The 21,868-nt window shown below is 40.0% G+C and overlaps 2 protein-coding genes across 13 annotated transcripts in view; one reads left to right on the top strand and one right to left on the bottom strand.

Moving 5' to 3' along the window:
• Positions 1-613: 613 nt before the first annotated feature.
• LOC108388593 (neuroepithelial cell-transforming gene 1 protein-like) lies at positions 614-20,998 on the bottom strand. The gene is made up of 10 exons (XM_073229199.1): positions 20,873-20,998; positions 6,506-6,613; positions 5,931-6,098; positions 5,467-5,529; positions 5,042-5,138; positions 4,825-4,901; positions 3,862-4,119; positions 3,249-3,419; positions 2,116-2,302; positions 614-987 (listed from the first exon to the last, which is right to left on the bottom strand). Exons 1-10 carry the CDS (start codon positions 20,981-20,983, stop codon positions 710-712), a joined length of 1,518 nt encoding a protein of 505 aa, XP_073085300.1. The 5' UTR covers positions 20,984-20,998; the 3' UTR covers positions 614-709.
• The window catches only part of LOC140847825 (protein TASOR-like), a 104,113-nt gene continuing 86,254 nt past the window's right edge, over positions 4,010-21,868 (top strand). For 10 of the 12 annotated variants that reach the window (XM_073229212.1, XM_073229210.1, XM_073229211.1 and 7 more), the window contains exon 1: positions 6,054-6,151. In XM_073229212.1, coding sequence (XP_073085313.1) covers positions 6,084-6,151 — 68 coding nt within the window. In that variant the 5' untranslated portion in view covers positions 6,054-6,083. Of the gene's footprint in view, positions 5,054-6,022; positions 6,152-21,868 lie in introns of those variants that run through there. The other 2 variants (XM_073229201.1, XM_073229200.1) reach the window with 2 other exon arrangements.

Below are 21,868 nucleotides of genomic sequence, written 5' to 3'. Positions count from 1 at the left end.
AAATGAATAATCATATCTGACTTGATTGTTTATAGTTCATGATGCGTGATCAAAACTGAAAGTTTCTGTGATATGACTGCCCTTGCACTGTTCACCATGTAAGAACTTATTCACTATGTAAGAACTTCTTCACCATGTAAGAACTTGTTCGTTATGCTTCAGAAGATTGGAGACTGTTGAGAATTAGGCTTGGGGTTGATTATTAATTGTGCATTGAGTCCCCTATACAGAATTTTATTGTTGTTAACTACCATTTGATCAATAAATATGAGAGATGCCCTCTCAAAGAAAACAAAAGTGTGATGATTAAAAAAAAATAGTAAAGGAGAGAAAAAAAAACCCACCAGGCTTGCATGCTGTAAATTATGAGAATATATCTTAAAAAAGAAGGTTGCAGTTTTAACAGTAATCTGTATCTATATCTTTAGCTGCCATTAAAAAAAAAAAAACCAAAAACAGAAAATGTGAAGACTAGTATTAAGTAACCCTGCAACACTCCCATGCTCACATTACAAGAAAACCCAAACTGTATACATTTATAAATAAACAGGCTCTGCGCCAGTAATACACAGAACTTCCTTTATACTGAAGTCTCTTTCCGTTCAATACCCAATGGAGATTTGTCCCTTGGCTTTGGGAAGCCAGGCTGTGCTCAGTGCACTCTGACACTCTTCATGTCGTCTGTGGTGCACGCAGGGGAGACACACGCTCAAGCGTCCCCATCAAATTCGACCTGGGTCACACTGGATGCTGTAGATGCCCTTCTATGGGTTTCGACATTCCCAGCAGAGGGGTTGTTCTCCTCGCACTCCTCATGGAGCTCGGGCAAATCCTGCAGCTCGGCTGGGCTGGTGGCCTGCTGGAAAGGGGCTATGGCGGCTCGAATACAGTTGATCCACTGCTGCTTGTGGAACACATTATTGGCTTGCAGAGTGTGAGACTGGCCTGGAGAGGGGTCTTGAAAGCCAACTCTAAAGATATTTTTAGCTAGGAAAAGAAAAATTGGAAAAAAGAAAGGAAATCAGACTTAAAAACAGTTTGTGTAGATAAAGTGATCATATAATCTTGGCGTGGGTGCTGGAATTTCTATACATGTACACTTGTTAGATGGATGCATTAAATAAAGCCTTGGGACATTATTTATTAGATGCACCTACTGGTGTCAGAGCACAACTTGATGACAGCAGCAGCTATAGGACAATGGAATCCTTTCATTTGTAATTTTTTGTGTGGAGACAGAATTCTTTTTTATTTTCCCTATGCTGTACCTTCAGTTTGTGACTAATTTGTAACTGGAAGTTTGCACCTCTTTATCCCCTTCACCTATTTTGCCTAATACCCCACCCCCCCATGGCAACCACCTATTCTTTGTCTGAATGAGCCTATTTCTGTTTTGTCGGTTTTTCAGACGCTGTATGATGGAAGTGAAATCATATGGTATTTGTTTTTCTCTTTTTTCACTTAGTACAGTATCCTCTGGGTCCATCCATGCTGTCACAAATGGCAAGATTTAATTCTTTTCTATGGCTGAGTTATTGCACATGTATCCACATCTTCCTCATTCATTCATCTATTGATGGACACATATCTTGGCTATTGTAAATAGTGCTGCAGTTAACATAGGGGTACACATATCTTTTTGAATTAGTGTTTTTGTTTTCTTCAGGTAAATATTCAGAGGTGGAGTTACTGGGTAATATGGTATTCCTCTCTAACTGTTTGAGGAGCCTCCACGCTGTTTCCACAGAGGCTGCACCAATTTACACTCTCACCAGCAGTGCACCACAATCTTGCCCATATTTGTTACTCATTTTTTAATACTAGCTAGTCTGACTTGTGTAAAGTGATATCTCATTGCGGTTCTGAGTTGCACATCCTGATGATTAATGATGCTGAACATCTTTTCATGTGTCTGTTGGCCATCTGTACATCTTCAGAAAATTTCCATTCAGGTTCTCATTTCTTAAATCAGATTTTTTTTGGGGGGGGTTTAATTGTTTGAATATTTAAATGTTTCTTATATATTAATCTGAGACAGAATTTTAAAGATTACAACTAAATTCACTTAGTTTCTGAGTTTGTTAATTGAAACGATTTTACAATTTGTATTTTTACCTTTATGTGAGCTCCTGAAAGCCCCTCGAAAGGACCCTCCCACTCTCACATCTCCATCCTGCAGGTCTTCCCAGACCAGCTCTTGGACGGGGATTGGTCGTCGGTAAACTTGGTAAGAGTGACGCTCATTTTGTGTAACAGGCCGAGTCAAAACCAAGATTTCTTGAAAGAGGAAAATGTAAAATTTCTGCAGAAATGAGAAACAAATACTTCCTATGTGTGTAACCCTGTGATTTTAAGTGATTGGAATTTAGACATGACTGATTTCATCACGTTTATTTGAGATTCCCCTTATAGATGACCTCAGAAAGAGGATTCTAACGCTATGCATGTTCTGCTTGGATAGCCTGTCTAATCTCAGAGTGTAAAAACTTTTAATTGGCTTATAACATTAGATGAGGTAGCAGCAGAGTAATCACTGCACCCCACAAAGACCTATCAGTAGGAACATGCGTGGAAAGACCAGGATTGTATACCAAAGTTTTCTAACAAAGTAAGGATTTAAAGTATGCAAGCGGCTAAAAATGTTAATGGTTCTACTTTATCCCACACAAATTTCACTCTTTTAAAGAACAGCAGGGACTCACAATATAAATCAGAGACGTCAGATTTCATCTTTTTCCAAAAAGAACCTCAACTTATTAATCATGCTTCTGAAAAGCAAATAATGAAAATAAAAATACCACTCATGCTTATACTCAGGTCTGGCAGGTACTTTTTCAATTAAAATTCTAAAAGTAAGTTTGCTTCCAGTTAGTCTGCTGCAGAAGTCTGGTTAGTAATGCTAAAACTACTTCCATCACTATCAACTCTTCAGAAAAATCTTCTAACAGATCATTTTTTTATGAAACATGGAGCTAATAATTTATTCAGAAAAACTGTGAGCCTAATTGATTTATGCTGCAAAGCTAAAAAATAAAATATTATTGATTATCCAGAGACGTTTAAGTTATTCTGTAAAGACAGAAACCAAATGTGTGCGTTATGAAAGCTGGTAACAAAAAACAAAAACCAGTAACCTTTCACTATTTGATGAGTCCATTTTACAACCTGCTTCATAATCTATTTGGAAACAAACTGGGTGGGAAAGGGAAGCAATGGCTCATTTCCTATTAGTTCTAAGATACACTTACACGTCCATTTTTATTCTTCAGCTCCCCGTGGCAAAGCAATACTTTGCTTGCTTCAATTCGAGGATCCTTCTGCCTTTTATTCAGATACTCCAGTCTGTCGATGTAATACTGACATTCTGACTCTCCTATCTTCAAGTTGATTTCGGAGAGAACTCCTTGTATTATCAATATCTAAAAATTATCAAAAAACTGATGGAGTCTTTTCAGAGTAATGTAGTCAGTGTCCCTACAGGGCTAAAACACCACATCAAAATGATAGAATTTTAAAGCTTGAAGGGACTCTTGAAATTAGTTAATTCAGTCAGTCCCTTCATTTTACAGATGAAGAAACAGTTTCAGCCTAAATAGGTAATTTGCCCAAAGTTCTCCAGTTAGCTAGTGGAAGTGGTAAGACCAGAATCCAGTCTTTTGATTAGAATATAAATACAGATTGTGTCCTGCCTCTTTATTACTCAGTGTGTGGTGCACGAGCATATGGGGTGCTTAAAACATCCACCAAACACCTCCCGATGCTGAGTCACTATGCATAATTGGGAGTAGCATTGCATAACTTTCTAAGACAAGCTAATGTACAAATTTGAAAAACACAAGAATCATTAGTTGGAGTACTTACAGCTTCCTGCAAAAGCTGAACATCAGGGTGGTCCTCTGGAGTATGTCTAAGAATTTCTTTTAACAGTAAAGGGTATTTGACTAGGCGACATCGGGGATTATCGAGGAAGCTCCACAGATCTAGTTTTCTGCTGAAGGGAGACTCAAAACATCGCTGGAGAAAGTCCTGGACTCCTGGATCCTGTTTCTTTCGGTCAAGAAGAGCTTTGGCTGCCAGCTGGTTACTACAGTAGCCTTCGTAGGCATTCAAGCCTGGCAACTGAAGAGTGACACGAGAAAACAAAGTACGGTAAGTTCCTGCTATGGTCAGTCCATTAGTAAGCTTGTGAACGTGAAACGTAAAGCTCACAGCTGTTCTGGAAAGCTGACAAGCTGTGAGCATTGTCCTGCAGGTGATATTAGGGGGAGTAGAGTATTCTGGGCCAACACCAAACACCCTTTTCTAGTTTCCCTAATTTACCTAATTCAACCAAACACTCATGACTTTTACTTTCCCCAACTAGTTAGATGCTAGTCTTCTCTAGTCCCAGGACACCATAGCCTTCCTGTATCACCTTCATCACCAACCTTCAGATTGTTTTTTAAGTTGACTATCCCTCACTAGATTAGTCATGGAGAGACTGCCTTTTATCTCTCAATTCCCAGTGATCCCTCCCACAACAGTGCCAAGCATCTGGCAGGCACTCAAATATTAACTGAAAGAATGAAACAGAAAATTAATGGCATATAATGTAAAAACTCTGTGCAAGGAAGAACATTTTTAAAACAAAACTCTATCATTCATCAAGTACGTTTTTAAACATAGACTGTAAGTTCTTAATAGCTACAAAAATTTGTTCAATTCTAATGTGTTGTTGATCTGTTTCTATAATCCAGTTCCTGGATCCAGTGGTTCTGATATTCACTACAATGACAAGTGTGGCATGTACTTGTGAAAAACTATCTGGAGTAAAATACTACATACCCAGTTCACAAGAATGTGACCAATCTGCTCCACTATCCCATCAGGCTTGGTTGCTTCTCCTATTCTTGCCAACAAATCTGAAGCATAAGAAAGCAGAAATACCGAGAAGAGGTTTATTTTTAATATAATGCAGCACTAAATTACAAGTTTAGATTTAAACTTACACTTCTATTCCTGCTGTTCAAGATTCTAAAGAAAATTAAGTAGCATATCTCACCTTCATGCAAAGGTATGTGAGCATCCACGTCACCAAATATATGTGTGAGTTCCTCTTCTGATATGATAGACAACTTTAACATGGGGTCATGGTAGGCCTACCAGAGGGGGAGAAATGCATCATTAAGAGAGATCAAGCAAAGAAGACATTATGAGACATCTGTACTTGAATGCAAGTTTGAGTAACTGTTCAAAAGCTACTGTGGATTCTACTGTAAAACAGAAGAAATTAAAGTATATGTTTGCTAATCCCCCTAAAAGACTCTCTCACTAACATTCATATTTGAAGATGTGTCTAACAAAGCTCATGTAAAAAAAAAGTATTCACTAGTAGATATTTTCTGCTTCTAAAAAGAAAACTATGTTAGAATTCGTTAAATATGATTTCTAAAAACCAGAGTGTATGATAAAAAGTTATACACTGACCTTTCTTGCAAGTTTGAGATCTTCAATTAAGTCCTGTTCACCTCGGGACATTTCATATATTGCCTAAAAAAAATGAAGCAAACATCATAAGTCACCATCCTTTCCGCTGAGAAAGGAAAATTATGTACAATTGATATTCACCATTATTTAACCGATGTTTCAATCAGTCCTTTTTAAAGTGTCTCAGTCTGAAAACTAAAATTCAGAATTGAGTCTCAATGTTTTACATCGTGCCCTATGTATTATAACTTTACCCCATCAAGAGTTCAATCCGATGACCCCCACCAATCACAAAGTGTTGCTTAGCGTGTATTAAGAATTACTGTCAAATACAAAATTGCAAGTTGATTTTGCCTTAGGCATTAGTTTGCTAATCTTCTGGCAAAACACCTATTTAAAAAACAGGTACTATTTTTTTTAGTATAAACCAATGTATATGGTCTCACTACTGAATGCCAGCTTACCTCCTGACGTTTGATTTCTTTGGCAGTTAAAGACTCTCTAATGTTGACGCCTAACGTCTCTGACCACAGGACGCTACTTCTCCTTTTGGCAGGCATTGGGACTCTCGAGCTGCATGATGACTTTTGGGCAGAAGCTGGGAATCTGCTCTCACCATGATGAGTAAATGGCTTAACAGAAGAATAAAAGAGGTGAACAAAAGAGAAAAGCTTTGGAGGACATGGTAATTATTCCTCTTTTTCTTAAAAAAAAATAGACAAATTAGAAAACAAAATTCAGAGAATTTCTCCAGGCATTTATCCAAGCTTCAATCTATCATTGTAAAATATTATCAGCCAAAACTACTTTGAGATATGCAACCTATCCAAGATCATGCTTTGAGAGATGATGTAAATTAATATAGTGAGAGTAGATAAATATTGTTCTTGTATTTATTACCAGCATATTCCAAAGGGAAATTTATGGTTAGTAAGTGTGCAAACCTGTTAGTACACCTCAAGGAAAAAATACCAATTTTAAGCTTTTAGAAAAAAGCCTCCTCACTTCATTACTCACCCCCAGCCCCATTTCCCCTTACCTGTACTGTATGACCAAAGCATCTGGCTGCTCCATTTCTCACTGGAGAGATTAAATTTGCCAAGGATATACGTTGAGTTAAAGGTGAAACTCTTTTATTCCTTGGTTCCTGTAAAAACAAAATCAGGTTATACTAAATGTGTGTTTAGGTATAATGATGTTAAACAACTTTGGACAAAATTGAGCCCTCTCAAAAGCTAGTATATACATGTTGTAAAGTATAGAACTTTATGGGATTCTGAAAATGAATGTTTTCCTCATTGTTATAATACTAAAAACACTATTGAGTAGCAATAATTTATACAAAAATTAATGGTGCAAGAAATTCCAGTTAAAGATCTGAGTATCACTGAGAACATACCAAAAATTAACATTAAACACAAGAAAGACTAAAATTAAAGAAATGACCTCCTAGAACACTATAGACCTTTTAAGTTTAACATAGAGAGTAATTTTAAAAAATCACACTATTACGAAAAATTTCAAACGTACACAAAAGTGGAGAACAGCAGAATAGATCCCATGTACATATCATTAAGCTTCAGTAATTTCTGATGAAATAATCTGTTTCATCTCTGCCCCTGGTGGAGTATTTTAAAGCAAATCCTAGACACGATATAATTTCATTCTTAAATACTTCAGTCAGAGAGTAGCATGTAATTGCACACGTCTAATGGTGGAATGGTGAATTCTGAAGGCAGGGAGGATCCTGTCGTGGGAAGTGTTCCACAGGGCAGGACGGTGGCCAAGGGAGTCGCTCAGGAGTCTAGACGGCTGGGCTCCAGCCCTGGTTCCAGCACTTGCAAGGGAACACCCTGGGCCTCCATTTTCTCCTCTGTAGGAAGGAGTGAGTACTGAAACTTCTCTTACGAAGTTGTTACGAAGATTAAATAAGTTACACTGAAAGGGCTCAGAACAGTGCTTGGAACACAGGATGTGTTAGCAGTTGCTAAAGTTAAAGTTTCTTAGGAATTATCCCCACTTCCCAGTAAAGGTTGGGATTTATAAATAATTAGAGCCTCACTCATATATTTAACTCATTAACTTAACACAAATTCAGAGTATAATTCTATACGTATTATTTAACAAATAATAGTAGTATAGCAAACCACTTATTATTCAAGGTTCTCAAAAGTTTACAAAGTGCATTATTCCGTTACTGGTAGGAAAATGGAGGTATACCATTACATGACTCATAAAGCTATTGAAATCAAGAAGGCTGATCAAAAAACAGTTCTATGTTTATAATGTTTGTGCAGTAAAGTTATTTGTTTGTATTTGATGCCTTGGACAACTGTGGCATTCTTGAAAAAATGATTTTGATGAGACTGCAGAAGGACATAGAGTTAAAAATTACATTAAAATTACCATTTAAAAGTAAAGACTACCATTTAAAAATGACAGATGATGGGGACAGAGCCAAGATGGCGGCATGAGTAGAGTAGCAGAAATCTCCTCCCCAAACCATATATATTTTTGAAAATTCAACAAATACAACTGTCCCTAAAAGAGAGACTACAAGATACAGACAACAGCCAGGCTACACTGACATGTGCGAGAACCTAGCACCACGCAAAGGTGGTAAGACATCAGCCGTGGCCGGTGGGACCCAAGCGCCCCTCACTCCAGCTCCAGGCGGAAGGAGAGGAGTCGGAGCCATGAGGGAGAGGGAGCCCAGGACTGCTGAACACCCAGCCCTAGCCATCTGCACCCGAGCACAGACACACAGTGCAGCATGTGCTGGATACTAGGGAAACGGAACAGTAAAATGTGCGAGTGGGTCCTGCATTCGGCGCCCCTGGGACAAAGCAAAGCAAATGCTTTTTGAAAGAGTTAAAGGGACAGGGACCGCACAGCTGGACGGAAACATCCTTGGACACTTAGCTAAGCAGCTGGGAATGCCAGGGAAATCCGGGTTTCCTAACCCGCTGGGCGGCAGCGCAGCTCAGAGGCCCCTCACGGAGATAAACTGCCTCCTGCCCTCGTCCCCTCGGACGCCGGTCTGCCATAGTAGAGCATCAGCCTGAGGCAGCAGGGCAGAGCTTCTTTCACAGCAGCTGGGTATGAATTAGAAACCCTGTCTGTGCACAGCTGCCCAGTAGAAGCTAATAGGGGTCGCTGTTCTCCAAAGAGGAAGGCCACAAGCCAGCAAGAAGGGACATTGTCCCAGCTGACAAATGCACCAGCTTCCTGCGACTACCTCTATCACCATGAAAAGGAAGAGGAATTTGATAGAGACCAGACTAACCTAGACATGCTCCCCTGACAAGGAATCTAGGGACATAGACCTAACCAATCTCCCTGAAAAATAATTAAAAATAAGGGTCATAACCATGCTAATGGGGCTGCAGAGAAATATGCAAGAGCTAAGGGATGACGTCCGGAAGGAGATTACAGAAATGAAACAATCTCTGGAAGGATTTATAAGCAGAATGGATAAGATACAAGAGGCCATTGATGGAATAGAAACCAGAGAACAGGAATGCATAGAAGCTGATGCAGAGAGACATAAAAGGATTTCCAGGAATGAATCAATATTAAGAGAACTGTGTGACCAATCCAAATGGAAGAATATTCGCATTGTAGGAGTACCAGAAGAAGAGAGAGAAAGTGATAGAAAGTGTATTTGAAGAAATAATTGGTGAAAACTTCGCCAAACTGGGGGAGGAAATAATCGTTCAGGCCACGGAAGTACACAGAATTCCCAACAGCACCAAGACACATTATAATTAAAATGGCAAAGATCAATGACAAGGACAGAGTTTTAAAGGCAGCTAGAGAGAGGAAAAAGGTCACCTATAAAGGAAAACACATCAGGTTATCATCAGATTTCTCAACAGACACCTTACAGGTCAGAAGAGAATGGTATGATATACTTAATGCAATGAAACATAAGGGCCTTGAATCAAGATTACTGTATCCAGCACGATTATCATTTAAATATGAAGGAGTGATTAAACAATTCCCAGACAAGCAAAAGTGGAGGGAATTTGCCTCCCACAAACCACCTCTACAGGGTATTTTAGAGGGACTGCTCCAGATGGGAGCACTCCTAAGGCAAAACAGATGTCACCAGAGAAAATAAAATCACAGCAAAGAAAGCAGACCAACGAAATACTAACTAAAGGCAAAAAAAATCAACTACCCACAAAAGCAGTTAAAGGAAACACAAAAGAGCACAGAATAAAACACCCAACCTATAAAGAATGGAGGAGGAGGAATAAGGGAGAGATATAAGGAATCACCGGACAGTCTTTATAATAGCTCAATAAGCGAGTTAAGTTAGGCACTAAGATAGTAAAGAAGCTAACCTTGAACCTTTGGTAACCACGAATCTAAAGCCTGCAATGGCAATAAGTACATATCTTTCAATAATCATCCTAAATGTAAATGGAGTGAATGGACCGATCAAAACACACAGAGTAATTGAATGGATAAAAAAGCAAGAACCGTCTATATGCTGCTTACAAGAGACCCATCTCAAACCCTAGGACATACACAGATTAAAAGTCAAGGGATGGAAAAAGATATTCCATGCAAACAACAGGGAGAAAAAAGCAGGTGTTGCCGTACTAGTATCAGACAAAATAGACTTCAATACAAAGAAAGTAACAAGAGATAAAGAAGGACATTACATAATGATAAAGGGGTCAATCAAACAAGAAAATATAACTACTATAAATATATATGTACCCAACAAAGGAGAACCGGCATATGTGAAACAAATACTAACAGAACAAAAGGAGGAAACAGAATGCAATGCATTCAATTCAGGAGACAACGCACCACTCACTCCAAAGGATAGATCCACCAGACACAAAATACGTAAGGACACAGGCACTGAACAACACACTAGAACAGATAGACCTAACACATCTATAGAACTCTACATCCAAAAGCAGCAGGATACACATTCTTCTCAAGTACACATGGAACATTCTCCAGAAAAGACCACATACTAGGCCACAAAAAGAGCCTCAGTAAATTAAAAAAGGTTGAAATCCTACCATCCAACTTTGAGACCACAAAGGTATAAAACTGGAACTAAATTGCACAAAGAAAGCAAAAAGGCTCACAAACACATGGAGGCTTAAGAACATGCTCCTAAATAATGAATGGATCAACGACCAAATTAAAGTAGAGATTAAAGCAATATAAGGAAACAAGTGACAACAACAACACAAAGCTGCAACTTTTGTGGGATGGAACGAAGTTGTCTTAAAAGGAAAGTATATAGCAATCCAGGCATATTTAAAGAAGGAAGAACAATCCCAAATGAAAAGTCTAACATCACAATTACCGAAATTGGAAAAAGAAGAACAAATGAGGCCTAAAATCAGCAGAAGGAGGGACATAATAAAGATCAGAGAAGAAATAAATAAAATTGAGAAGAATAAAACAATAGAAAAAATTAATGAAACCAAAAGCTGGTTCTTTCAAAAAATAAACAAAATAGATACGCCTCCAGCCAGACTTATTAAGAGAAAAAGAGAATCAACACACATCAACAGAATCAGAAATGAGAAAGGAAAAATCACTACGGACCCCATAGAAATACAAAGAATTATTAGGGAATACTATGAAAACCTATCTGCTAACAAGCTGGAAAACCTAGAAGAAATGGACAAATTCTTAGAAAAATACAACCTTCCAAGACTGACTCAGAAAGAAACAGAAAATCTAAACAGACCAATTACCAGCAAAGAAATTGAAGCGGTAATAAAAAACTACCCAGGAACAAAACACCCGGGCCAGATGGAATTTTATCACACATACAGAGAAGACATAATACCCATTCTCCTTAAAGTTTTCCAAAAAATAGAAGAGGAGGGAATACTCCCAAACTCACTCTATGAAACCAACATTACCCTAAAACCAAAATCAGGCAAAGACCCCACCAAAAAAAAAAATTACAGACCAATATCCCTGATGAACATAGACACAAAAATACTCAACAAAATATTAGCAAACTGAATTCAAAAATACATCAAAAGGATCATATACCATGACGAACGGGAATTCATCTCAGGGATGCAAGGATGTTACAACATTCAAAAATCCATCAACCTCATCCACCACATAGACAGAAAGAAAGACAGAAACCACATGATTATCTCCACAGACACTGAAAAAGCATTCGACAAAATTCAACATTCGTTCACCATAAAAATTCTCAGCAAAAGTACCTCAACATAAAAAAGGCCATATATGATAAGCTCAGAGCCAACATCATATTTAAGAGTGAGAAGCTGAAAGCTTTTGCTCTGAGATTGGGAAAAAGACAGGGATGTCCACTCTCCCCACAGTAATTCAACAAAGTACTGGAGGTCCCAGCCATGGCAGTTAGATAAAACAAAGAAATAGAAGGAATCCAGATTGGTAAAGAAGAAGATAAACTGTCCTATTTGCAGATGACATGATATTGTACATAAAAAACCCTAAGGACTCCACTCCAAAACTACTAGAACTGATATTGGAATACAGCAAAGTTGCAGGATACAAAATTAACACACAGAAATCTGTGCCTTTCCTATACACTAACAATGAACCAATAGAAAGAGAAATCAGGAAAACAACTCCATTCACAATTGCATCAAAAAAAACAAAATACCTAGGAATAAACCTAACCAAGGAAGTGAAAGACCTATTTCCCAAAAACTACTGGATACTCTTAAGAGAAATTAAAGAGGACACTAACAAATTTAAACGAATCCCATGCTCTTGTCTAGGAAGAATTAATATAGTTAAAATGTCCATCCTGCCCAAAGCAATATACAGATTTGATGCAATACCCATCAAACTACCAACAACATTCTTCAATGAACTGCAAGAAATAGTTCAAAAATTCATATGGAAACACCAAAGAGCCCGAATAGCCAAAGCAATCCTGAGAAGGAAGAATAAAGTGAGGGGAATCTCGTTCCCCAATTTCAAGCTCTACTACAAAGCCACAGTAATCAAGACAATTTGGTACTGGCACAAAAACAGAGCCACAGACCAGTGGAACAGAATAGAGACTCCAGACATTAACTCAAACATATATGGTCAATCAATATTCGATAAAGGAGCCATGGAAATACAATGGGGAAATGACAGTCTCTTCAACAGATGGTGCTGCAAACCTGGACAGCTACATGTAAGAGAATGAAACTGGACCACTGTCTATCCCCATACACAAAAGTAAATTCAAAATGGATCAAAGACCTGAATGTAAGTCATGAAACCATAATACTCTTAGAAAAAAACATAGGTAAAAATGTCTTAGACATAGACATGAGTGAATTCTTCATGAACTTATCTCCCCAGGCAAGGGAAATAAAAGCAAAAATGAACAAGTGGGACTATATCAAGCTAAAAAGCTTCTGTACAGCAAAGGACACCATCAATAGAACAAAGGTATCCTACAGTATGGGAGAATATATTCATAAATGACAGATCCGATAAAGGGTTGGATGCTCACGCACCTCAACAAGCAAAAAGTAAATAATTCAATTAAGAAATGGGCAGAGGAGCTGAATAGACAGTTCTCTAAAGAAGAAATTGAGATGGCGAACAGACACATGAAAAGATGCTCCACATCGCTTGTCATCAGTGAAATGCAAATTAAAACCACAATGAGATACCACCTCACACCAGTAAGGATCGCCACCATCCAAAAGATAAACAATAAGAAATGTTGGTGAGGTTCTGGCGAAATGGGAACCCTCCTAAACTGTTGGTGGGAATGTAAATTAGCTCAACCATTGTGGAAAGCATTATGGAGGTTCCTCAAAAAAATCAAAATAGAAATACCATTTGACCCAGGAATTACACTTCCAGGAATTTACCCTAGGAATGGAGCAGCCCAGTTTGAAAAAGATGCACCCATATGTTTATCGTAGCACTGTTTACAATAGCCATGAAATGGAAGCAACCTAAGAGTCCATCAGTAGATGAATGGATAAAGAAGAGGTGGTACATATACACAGTGGAATATTATACAGCCATAAGAAGAAAACAAATCCTACCATTTGCAACAGCATGGATGGAGCTAGAGGGTATTATGCTCAGTGAAATAAGCCAGGTGGAGAAAGACAAGTACCAAATGATTTCACTCATCCGTGGAGTATAAGAACAAAGAAAAACTGAAGTAACAAAATAGCAGGAGAATCACACAACCCACGAATGCACTAACATTTACAAAAGGGAAAGGGACTGGGGAGGATGGGCGCGAAGGGAGGGATAAGGGCAGAGAAAAAGGAAAAGAGTCTTAAAATTAGCACGTATAATGTGTGGAGGGGTACGGGGCCGACTCTACAACACAGAGAAGACAAGTAGTGATTCTACAGCATCTTGCTACGTGGATGGACAGTGACTGAAGGGGTATATCGAGGGGACTTGGTGAAGGGGGGTGCCTAGAAAACAGTGTTCTTCATGTAATTGTAGATTAATGATACCAAAATAAATATACAAATAAAATAAAAATTGTGAGGGAACACATGTAACATATAAGTGAACATTTTAAAGGGTACAGTACTGTAGGGATCAGAGGTATTAAGTATGTACACATTGTCATACAAGTATATCCACTATTCTCCACAATTTTTGACATCTTCTCAAAACTGAAACTCTGTACCCATTACTCCCCATCTTCCCTACCCCTCAGTCCCTGGTAACCACCATTCTACTTTCTGTCTCTATGGATTTGACTATTCTAAGAACTTCATATAAGAGGAATCATATGTTTTTCCTTTTGTGTCCGGCTTACTGCACCTAGTGTAATGTTTTCAAGGTTCATCAGTGTTATTGCTTGTATCAGAATCTTACTCCCTTTAAAGGCTGAATAATATTCCAATGTGTATATATACCACCTCTTGTTTATCTCTGAGGCATTTCCTCTTTATTCTAAGTATGCTAGATTTTTTTAATCATGAAAGGATATTTTGAATTTTGTTTTATTGCTATTTCTGCATCATTGAGATAATCATTCTTCCCCCTCCCTTCCTTAAGTGTTAATATGGCGTTATAACATTGGCTGGTTTTCATTTGTTGAGCCATCTTTGCATGCCAGGAATAATCCTTACTTTGTCACTGTATATAATCCTGCTTAATATGATGCTGCAACTATTTTACCATTATTTTGTTGAAAACTTATATATATACTCAGAAGAGATGTTAGTTTGTAGTTTTCTTTTCTTGTAGTATCTTTGTCTGGCTTTGGTGTCTGGGTAATGCTGGCCTCATAGAATGAGTTAAGAGATGCTCTTCCTCTTCAAGTTCTTGGGAGAATTTGAGGATTGGTGTTAATTCTTCTTTAAGTATTTGGTAGACTTCACCAGTGAAACCATCTCCTCAAGGTCTTTTTGTTCTTTTGGGGATGTTTTTGTTTATGTATCCAATCTCTTTACTAGTTCTAGGTGCATTCAGATTTTCTCCATGATTCAGTTTTGGCAGGTTGTGCATTTCTAGGAATTTGTTCACTCCAGCTAAATTATCTAATCTGCTAGTATAAAACTGTTCATAGTACTCTCTTATAATACTTTTTATTTCTGTAAATTGGTATTAATATGTCCATTTGCATTTCTGATTTTAGCAATTTGTCTTTTCATATTAGTTTATAATATAATACAATATAATATCTGTCCTAAGATTTATATATCAAGTCAGTCCTCCTTTCTAAAACTAATTTTACAAAATAATGAGCAATAGAAAAGAAGAACAGTGAAATCTTCAAGGTTTTCAGAAGAAGAAAGATATAGGGAAAGGAAAATACCTACAAAGAAAAAAGCATAATAGAAAAACATGTTCACAAAAAAAAAAAATGTGTGTTCCAAAATTAGCTATGAAAGAACATATGTCAGAAAGGTGATATAAGTTAAGGAAAGAATTAGAAATATCCAGAACCTGAAATTGGACAAAAAGGATGCCTGAATGCTTTTCAATGGATTACCTCATTTTCGAGGGCCATGTATCTTTTATTTGATTCACTATTTGTTATTGATTAGGTTTTTTTTTTTTAAAACCATAAGGGTTATATCTGTAAGATGTTAACTCTGTAGAAAACTGATAGCACAGGAAATATTTTGCAGATAGGTATGCAGATAAAGCTATTATTCTGCTAGGCACCTAATTTAGCAACCTTATTCCATCACTCTTCAGGGACTAGAATAATCTGTGTTTTCACAGCACTCTGACCAGCTTCATCATTCTGCTGGATCACTCATTACTACATAAATTAAATCTTTAACAGGTCTACACTCTTCAAATTAAAGGGAAAAAAAAGCATATCAAAACAGAAACGCCAAGGTACACCAAAATGAAGACACAGTGTTTACCCCAAAACCTTTAAAGTTTGTCAAATAGTGACAAACCAGACAGATATGAGACCTACGTGGTGTCAGCATTTGTGCCCAAAGATGCGGAGAAAAGACAACTGGACTTCTCTGGTGGCCCTGAGCATAGGGCCCTTCAGTGGCATGAAAACAGGAGACTAGCCTGGGAAGGACTCCAAGGATTGAATTCTCAGGCTGAGAGTAAGAACACTGCCACACAGTAAGGTCTATTGGTGCTGAAGCAGTCTGGGCCCTATAAACTCTCGAAAGTAACATTGCTCTGAGAAATACGTTAAGGAAAAGGGTTCGAATTGAGCAGAACAGAATAAGAGAAACTAAGACAAGAAAGAGTTCAGATAAAAGAGAGGTGGGTCAAAGGAAAGCTCTCAGATAGCCTTAGGGTTGTATTTTTAAAAATCACATTGTGGAAACAACAGAAGAGACTACTCCACAATTACAAAGCTGAAAAACAGGCTATTTGACCCACTCCTCTGACCTAAAATTACAGGAAAACTTACTGCACTTAAAAATAACAGAAAAAATCATGCATCCCATTGAAAACTATGATAAGAAACAGAAAATGTGGAGTAGAATAATGTCTCTATAGCACAAAAGAAATAAGCGAGTTGTCATAATTACACACAGAAAAGAATTAGTTCAGTAATTTGAAAACACGGTGATTTGTACATCCTTACTATGACCTATATGTTAAAAAGCAAAAGAAAATGCCAAGTAACACATAAAATGTTTTCAGTAAGTAGAACGTTTATAGTAATGCAGTAGTAATTTATAGAAATGTAGACTGCTGTCTTTGACCCATGGGGAAATCAAGTGAATAATTAAGTCAGTATCTCCAGGAACCCAGAATTTTGGTGTAGTTGAAAGAGATCTAGATAATAAGACTGACAAGATTAAGTGAAAAACCCTTAGCCTTGAATTTGAAAGAATATAAATTCATGATCTATTCTATCTTTAAAAATTACATATATTTCCTAGCTCTGCTCATAAAACAGGATGAGAAACAATGATCAATCCAAGGAGTGTGCATAAAAATGCCCAGATTTTAGCCTCTACCATTTCCTAAGGAAACCAGGGCTTTTAGAAATGACTGGTTTCAGGTGTGGAGCAGAAAAGAAAGTGCAAGTGGTCCTGGAGTATCTTGTTATCTTGGAAGAAAAGAAGGTCTATCAAACCTCTAAGATACGAGGTGAGGGTCTGTCTGGCCAATGGGTTTCAGGCCCCGGCGAGTTCGCTATGGATTCAGTGTGACCAAAGAAATGACAGTAGAACGATTCTTTGGGATGAAAGTGTTTATTACCTGGCTTGTTATCACGGCAGTGGGTCGACCACTAGCATTTCTGCCTCCTCCCAGAGCACTGGGCTGAGCTCTCTATATGGTGCAATAATAGCTCATTGCCTAAAGGCGTGGAAGTAGCAGACTAGCAGCAGGCCAGTTACACCATCAGGTGGCTTAAGTTCAGTGAGCATCCTGGCAATAGAACCCCCAACTTCCCCACACTCCACCACTCCAGGATTCTCGCCTTATAATCTACATGCTCTCAATCTTCCCCAGTGGTCCCTGTGCGAGAAACCTGGAGCACTGTCACCAGATTCCACAACAGCAACAGAGAATAACAACAACTTAGAGATAATAACAAAAATTAAGATACAACAAGATTTTCATACAGATAACAAAAGTTATAATAATCCTCAAGCCAGAGGAAGTTCCCAATCCACAAAGACCTTAGGGGTGATAAGACACATGTTTAAATGACAACAACATAGGCAAATCTGGTCCATCAGGTAGGATGCATGCAAGATAGTCCTGTGATAGGACTTTGGCAGGAACGGGGTCCCATCCAGGTCTTGTATACCATACTTTTACTCCTTTCCCTATGGGGGTTACTTAAGAATCTGTATACATAGTGCTACTGGATTTGTGTGCACTGGCCATAAAGATAAAACAAAACTGCCAGGTAAGATGCTCCTGCCTTCTGGTTGTTCAGGATATACAAGTGTGACCTTTGGGGGCCACTCTGAGGTTATTCCAGGAACACACAGGAGGCCAGCTTCTAGGCCTTGTTTCCAAGGTGCCAGGAGAGCCAGCCATTGTTGGTCCAGGTGTCGAAAGGTCCAAGGCCATGTCCACTCAATGGAGTCTCCAGGGTTCAGTGCAGTTGGTGCTGGCAGCAAGATTTTATTCTTGTGGTCAAACCTCGGCCTCAGTGATTCTTCCTTGGTTTGTCCTTGCTGTTCTATAGGGGAGGCAGCCATATGTGTTAACATGTCTATGGGACTCATGGCCCACTTTTGGGGTGTCTCGTTCAAACACCATAGCATGGTCCATAAACAGACGGACTGACCCCACAGACTATTAGTAACTGATGTTAGTCCAGATTTTGACAAGTCACTGTGCCTCTCTGTCATGCCTGCTGTGGTAGGATTGTATGACCCATGAAACTTGCATTTGATTCCCAGCTGTGGCACCCATTCTAGCAGTGTATGTGCAGTAAAATGGGTGTCCTGATTACGCTCACTTACCTAAGGTCATCCATAGGCAGCAGAGAGTCGCTTCAGGCCTCTATTTGTTGTCTGCTGGTGTGCACAACGGGTAGGAAAAGCAACCAGAAGTCCAGTAGCCATGTCCACATGAATCATGGCATACCGATACCCTTCTGACACAGGTCGATGCCCAATAAAGTCTATCTGCCACCTGATGAGGGGTATAGGCCCCTTAGTTATTGTCCAATGTTGATGTGAACTCGGTGTAAGTCCCTTTGGAGCATACAGCACACTCCTGCCGGGCTCTACTAACTTCGTCAAAGGTCAAAGACAAGCCCCACCGACGGGCTACAGCCCACATTGTCTTTTGCCCCGCATGCAACAAACAGTGATGTAACCACTGGGCTACATCAGAGGCAGACTTACCTTCTAACCAATGTATCTGGGCCAATTTATCTGCCTTATCATTTCCTAGGGATGCCAGTGACAAATGACCTGTCACATGGTATACTGTAATTATTTTAGTCTGACTACAGGCCCATAAGTCTTGCCACAATTCTTGTGACCAGCCAGCCAGTTGGCATGGTACCAGGTTGGTAGCCACAGGGCCAAGCCCCGATAGATAGCCCAGCTGTCAGTGCAGGCAACTATAGGGGAGGGCTCCTGGCTGATCACAAGCCACACAGCTTGCTACTCTGCCCATTGGCTGCACTTCCCCCCACCATCTTCCATCCATATTGTCTTAGTCTTAGGATGGAAAGCTATGGCCCTCCATTTTGGGGACTGCCCATGGCTGGGGCTGTCTGTGTACCATGCATCTTCAGGTATAGGGGCTATTCCCTCCCAAAAGGGTCTTTCTCCTACTAATAGTTCAAACGCAAGTTATTCCTGCTTTTCACTAGTATATATCACCGGCCAGTAAGCGTTGGAGTTCTTCATTTAAGGGGCTACTAGAGAGGGCACTATGCTGCTTTGGGTAAGAACCCCACTTGGCCAGTGTGGGCATTTGTGCCACACCACTCCTTGGCTTTTGCGTCCAGTTTCGTACCGACCCCAAGATGGGATTGGTGGTTATTTCCCTTATCGGGGCCATTCCAGTGATGGGTTCTGTAGCCAGTAAGGAGTGATACATGGCATTCAGTTGTTTTTCTATCAAAGTGTATCATACCTCTACCCATTTCCAACATTGTGACCAGAATCCAATACGTTGGAAGTTCATTTAAGCCGCTGCCAGAGACCCCAGCTATAACCATCTTCAGTCACATGTACATGCAGCTCACAGGACCTTAATCGGTCTATCACACTCAAGGCCTGAACGGCCTTCACTGCCTGTTTAGCTGTAGTGAAGGCAGATGCACAAGTTTCATCCCACTCCCACCTGATACCTTTTCATACCAACCAGTATGAGGGTTTCAGAATTTGTGCCAAGTGTGAGATAAACTCTCTCCAGTAGCCTGGAAGACCCAGAAACTCCTGTAGCAATGCTATAGTTTTAGGGGAAGGAAAGGCCTGGACTTTATCTATAACTGCCTCTGGTATAGCTTTGTTCTCACCCAACCAGACAACCCCCAACAATTTGACAGACAAACCAGGTCCCTGAACCTTGGTACTGTTCACAGCCTATCCTTTCTCCTGTAGATATTGTAGCAGTCTAGGTGCTACACCTTCTAGATCTGAAAGAGAATCGGACGTGAACATGACATCATCAATATAATGATACAGCCGCACCACTGGCAGTTTCTCCCATGTAGTCATGTCCTGGGCTACAAGTCTGTGACAGATGGTGGGGCTGTGGAGGTATCCAGGTGGAAGGACGGTGAAAGTCCATTGCCATTCTTCCCACGTGAAGGCAATCTGTACCTGACTTTCCTGCTCAATGTCAACGGAAAAGAAGACATTAGCAAGATCCAGCACATAGTGATATGTTCCTAATTCACGGCTGAGGGTCCATCAGGCCTGCAATAGAGGGGACAGCAACATGCATAGGGGGTATGACTATTCAGTTCTCTGTAATCCACAGTCACATGCCAGGAGCCATCTGGCTTTTTTACTGGCCACACTGGGGAATTGAAAGGACTATGGGTGGGCTTTGGATTACCTACCTTTTCCAGCTCCGGGATAGTTTCTCCAACCTCTTTATGTCCTCCAGGCAGTTTGTATTGTTTGGTATTGGTCACCCGCCGAGGCACATGCAAAGCTATAGGCAGGTGCATACCATGTCCCCTCAAAACCGCCTTCACCACACGTACTCTCAGTCTGAACTCACCTGCAGTGATCTGAAACCATAGATCCTGCAGGATATCAATCCCCAAAATATACTCAGGGATAGGAGATATATACCCAGTATACTCCTTTGGGAGTAGACACCCTATTCCCAAAGGGATTTGGGCTTGATTCACTCTGATAGCCTTACAGCCTTCATCCTTCCCCAGCTCCTCCATTTCCGGGGCCTATGGCACCTTTCTCTCCCCTCCCGAGTGCCTCCTCTGACACAAAACTTTACCTTTTCTACCGCGCCTCACAGTAATGCTAGCTCAGTGTTCAGCAGCTCTTACCTTCACCTTAATTCTCTGCATCTGGCGTTCTCGTGCCTCCTCCTGTGCTTCCCTTAGACAATCCACTCTCTGCTCCCTCCTAGGGGAAGCCCGTTGAAGCACCCCACCCATAAGGGCTGCCTTTCTTTCTCCTTAGTAATCAGTGAACACTGTGAACTTCGCCACTTGTCTTGGCAAAGGCTTTCAGCCCCTGGCAAGTTCGCTGTGTGGGGCAGTTGGGGTTCTTATGGCCAGTATTCTCACGGAATGTTAACCACCTCATGATGTTACTGGCCTGTTGCTAGGCTACCTACTGGCCACGCCCCTTTCTCACTTGGATGGCACCACCAGTACCAGGGAAGTCTGAGGTCTGAGGCATCTGCAGCACACCTGTGGGTGTGGCTTGCTCACCTAGCTGCCCCTGGGCAGGAGTTTCTCAATCTCTAGAAAACAGCACAGTATCAGGCACATAGCAGACTTTCAACAAATAACTGTAAATGGATGGATGAATGAAATACACATTGAAAGAAACACTTGGCTGTTCATTCTCCAGAAGCCATCACTATGGCTTTGTTTTTGCTGTATAAAGAGCCCCGATCACAGTAAAGCTTTACCTCCACTGGAGGGAGCTGTCTTCTCTTCCCAGTAGGGCCCTCCCTTCCAGCAGGCTGCTGGTGAAAGGTGAGGTTGTGGATGGGGTCAGATGCCACATGCCCTTCCTTTCCCTGTGGACTGTCCTGTGTTCTGGGTTAAAGAAGTCTGGGTTAGCTCTTTGGAGTCCTGGGTGCCCCACAGCTTTGAATCTGAGGGCTTGCTTGTTGCAAAACCTCTTTGCCTGTTTTGTTCCCTTTTAGTGAAAACCTCTGTTTGGGAACAGATGAACATTTCCCTACAGGTTTTGGGATACAGATATAGCCTTGCTCCATCCTCAGTGCTCTCCATTGGGAACTCTTTTATTTTGTAAGTTATGACTGTGCTATGTCTGGGACTTGCATAAGGCCGCAAGAGTCTGGATTC

Source organism: Manis javanica, chromosome 2 (genome assembly GCF_040802235.1).
Source record: "Manis javanica isolate MJ-LG chromosome 2, MJ_LKY, whole genome shotgun sequence".
Classification (NCBI taxonomy): Eukaryota; Metazoa; Chordata; class Mammalia; order Pholidota; family Manidae; genus Manis; species Manis javanica.
Note: the sequence above shows the minus strand (reverse complement) of the source record. Positions and strands in the feature narration are given on the sequence as shown.

Bases quoted from the DNA above. Each gene is read 5' to 3' on its own strand.
- LOC108388593 (XM_073229199.1), bottom strand. From the start codon at position 20,983: ATGGGTGGGGTGCTTCAACGGGCTTCCCCTAGGAGGGAGCAGAGAGTG. The intron at 6,099-6,505 runs GTAAGGGGAAAT...TCTTCTGTTAAG, and splicing joins GCTTTGGTCATACAGTACAG to CCATTTACTCATCATGGTGA. The intron at 4,120-4,824 runs GTATGTAGTATT...GTCACTCTTCAG, and splicing joins GTCACATTCTTGTGAACTGG to TTGCCAGGCTTGAATGCCTA.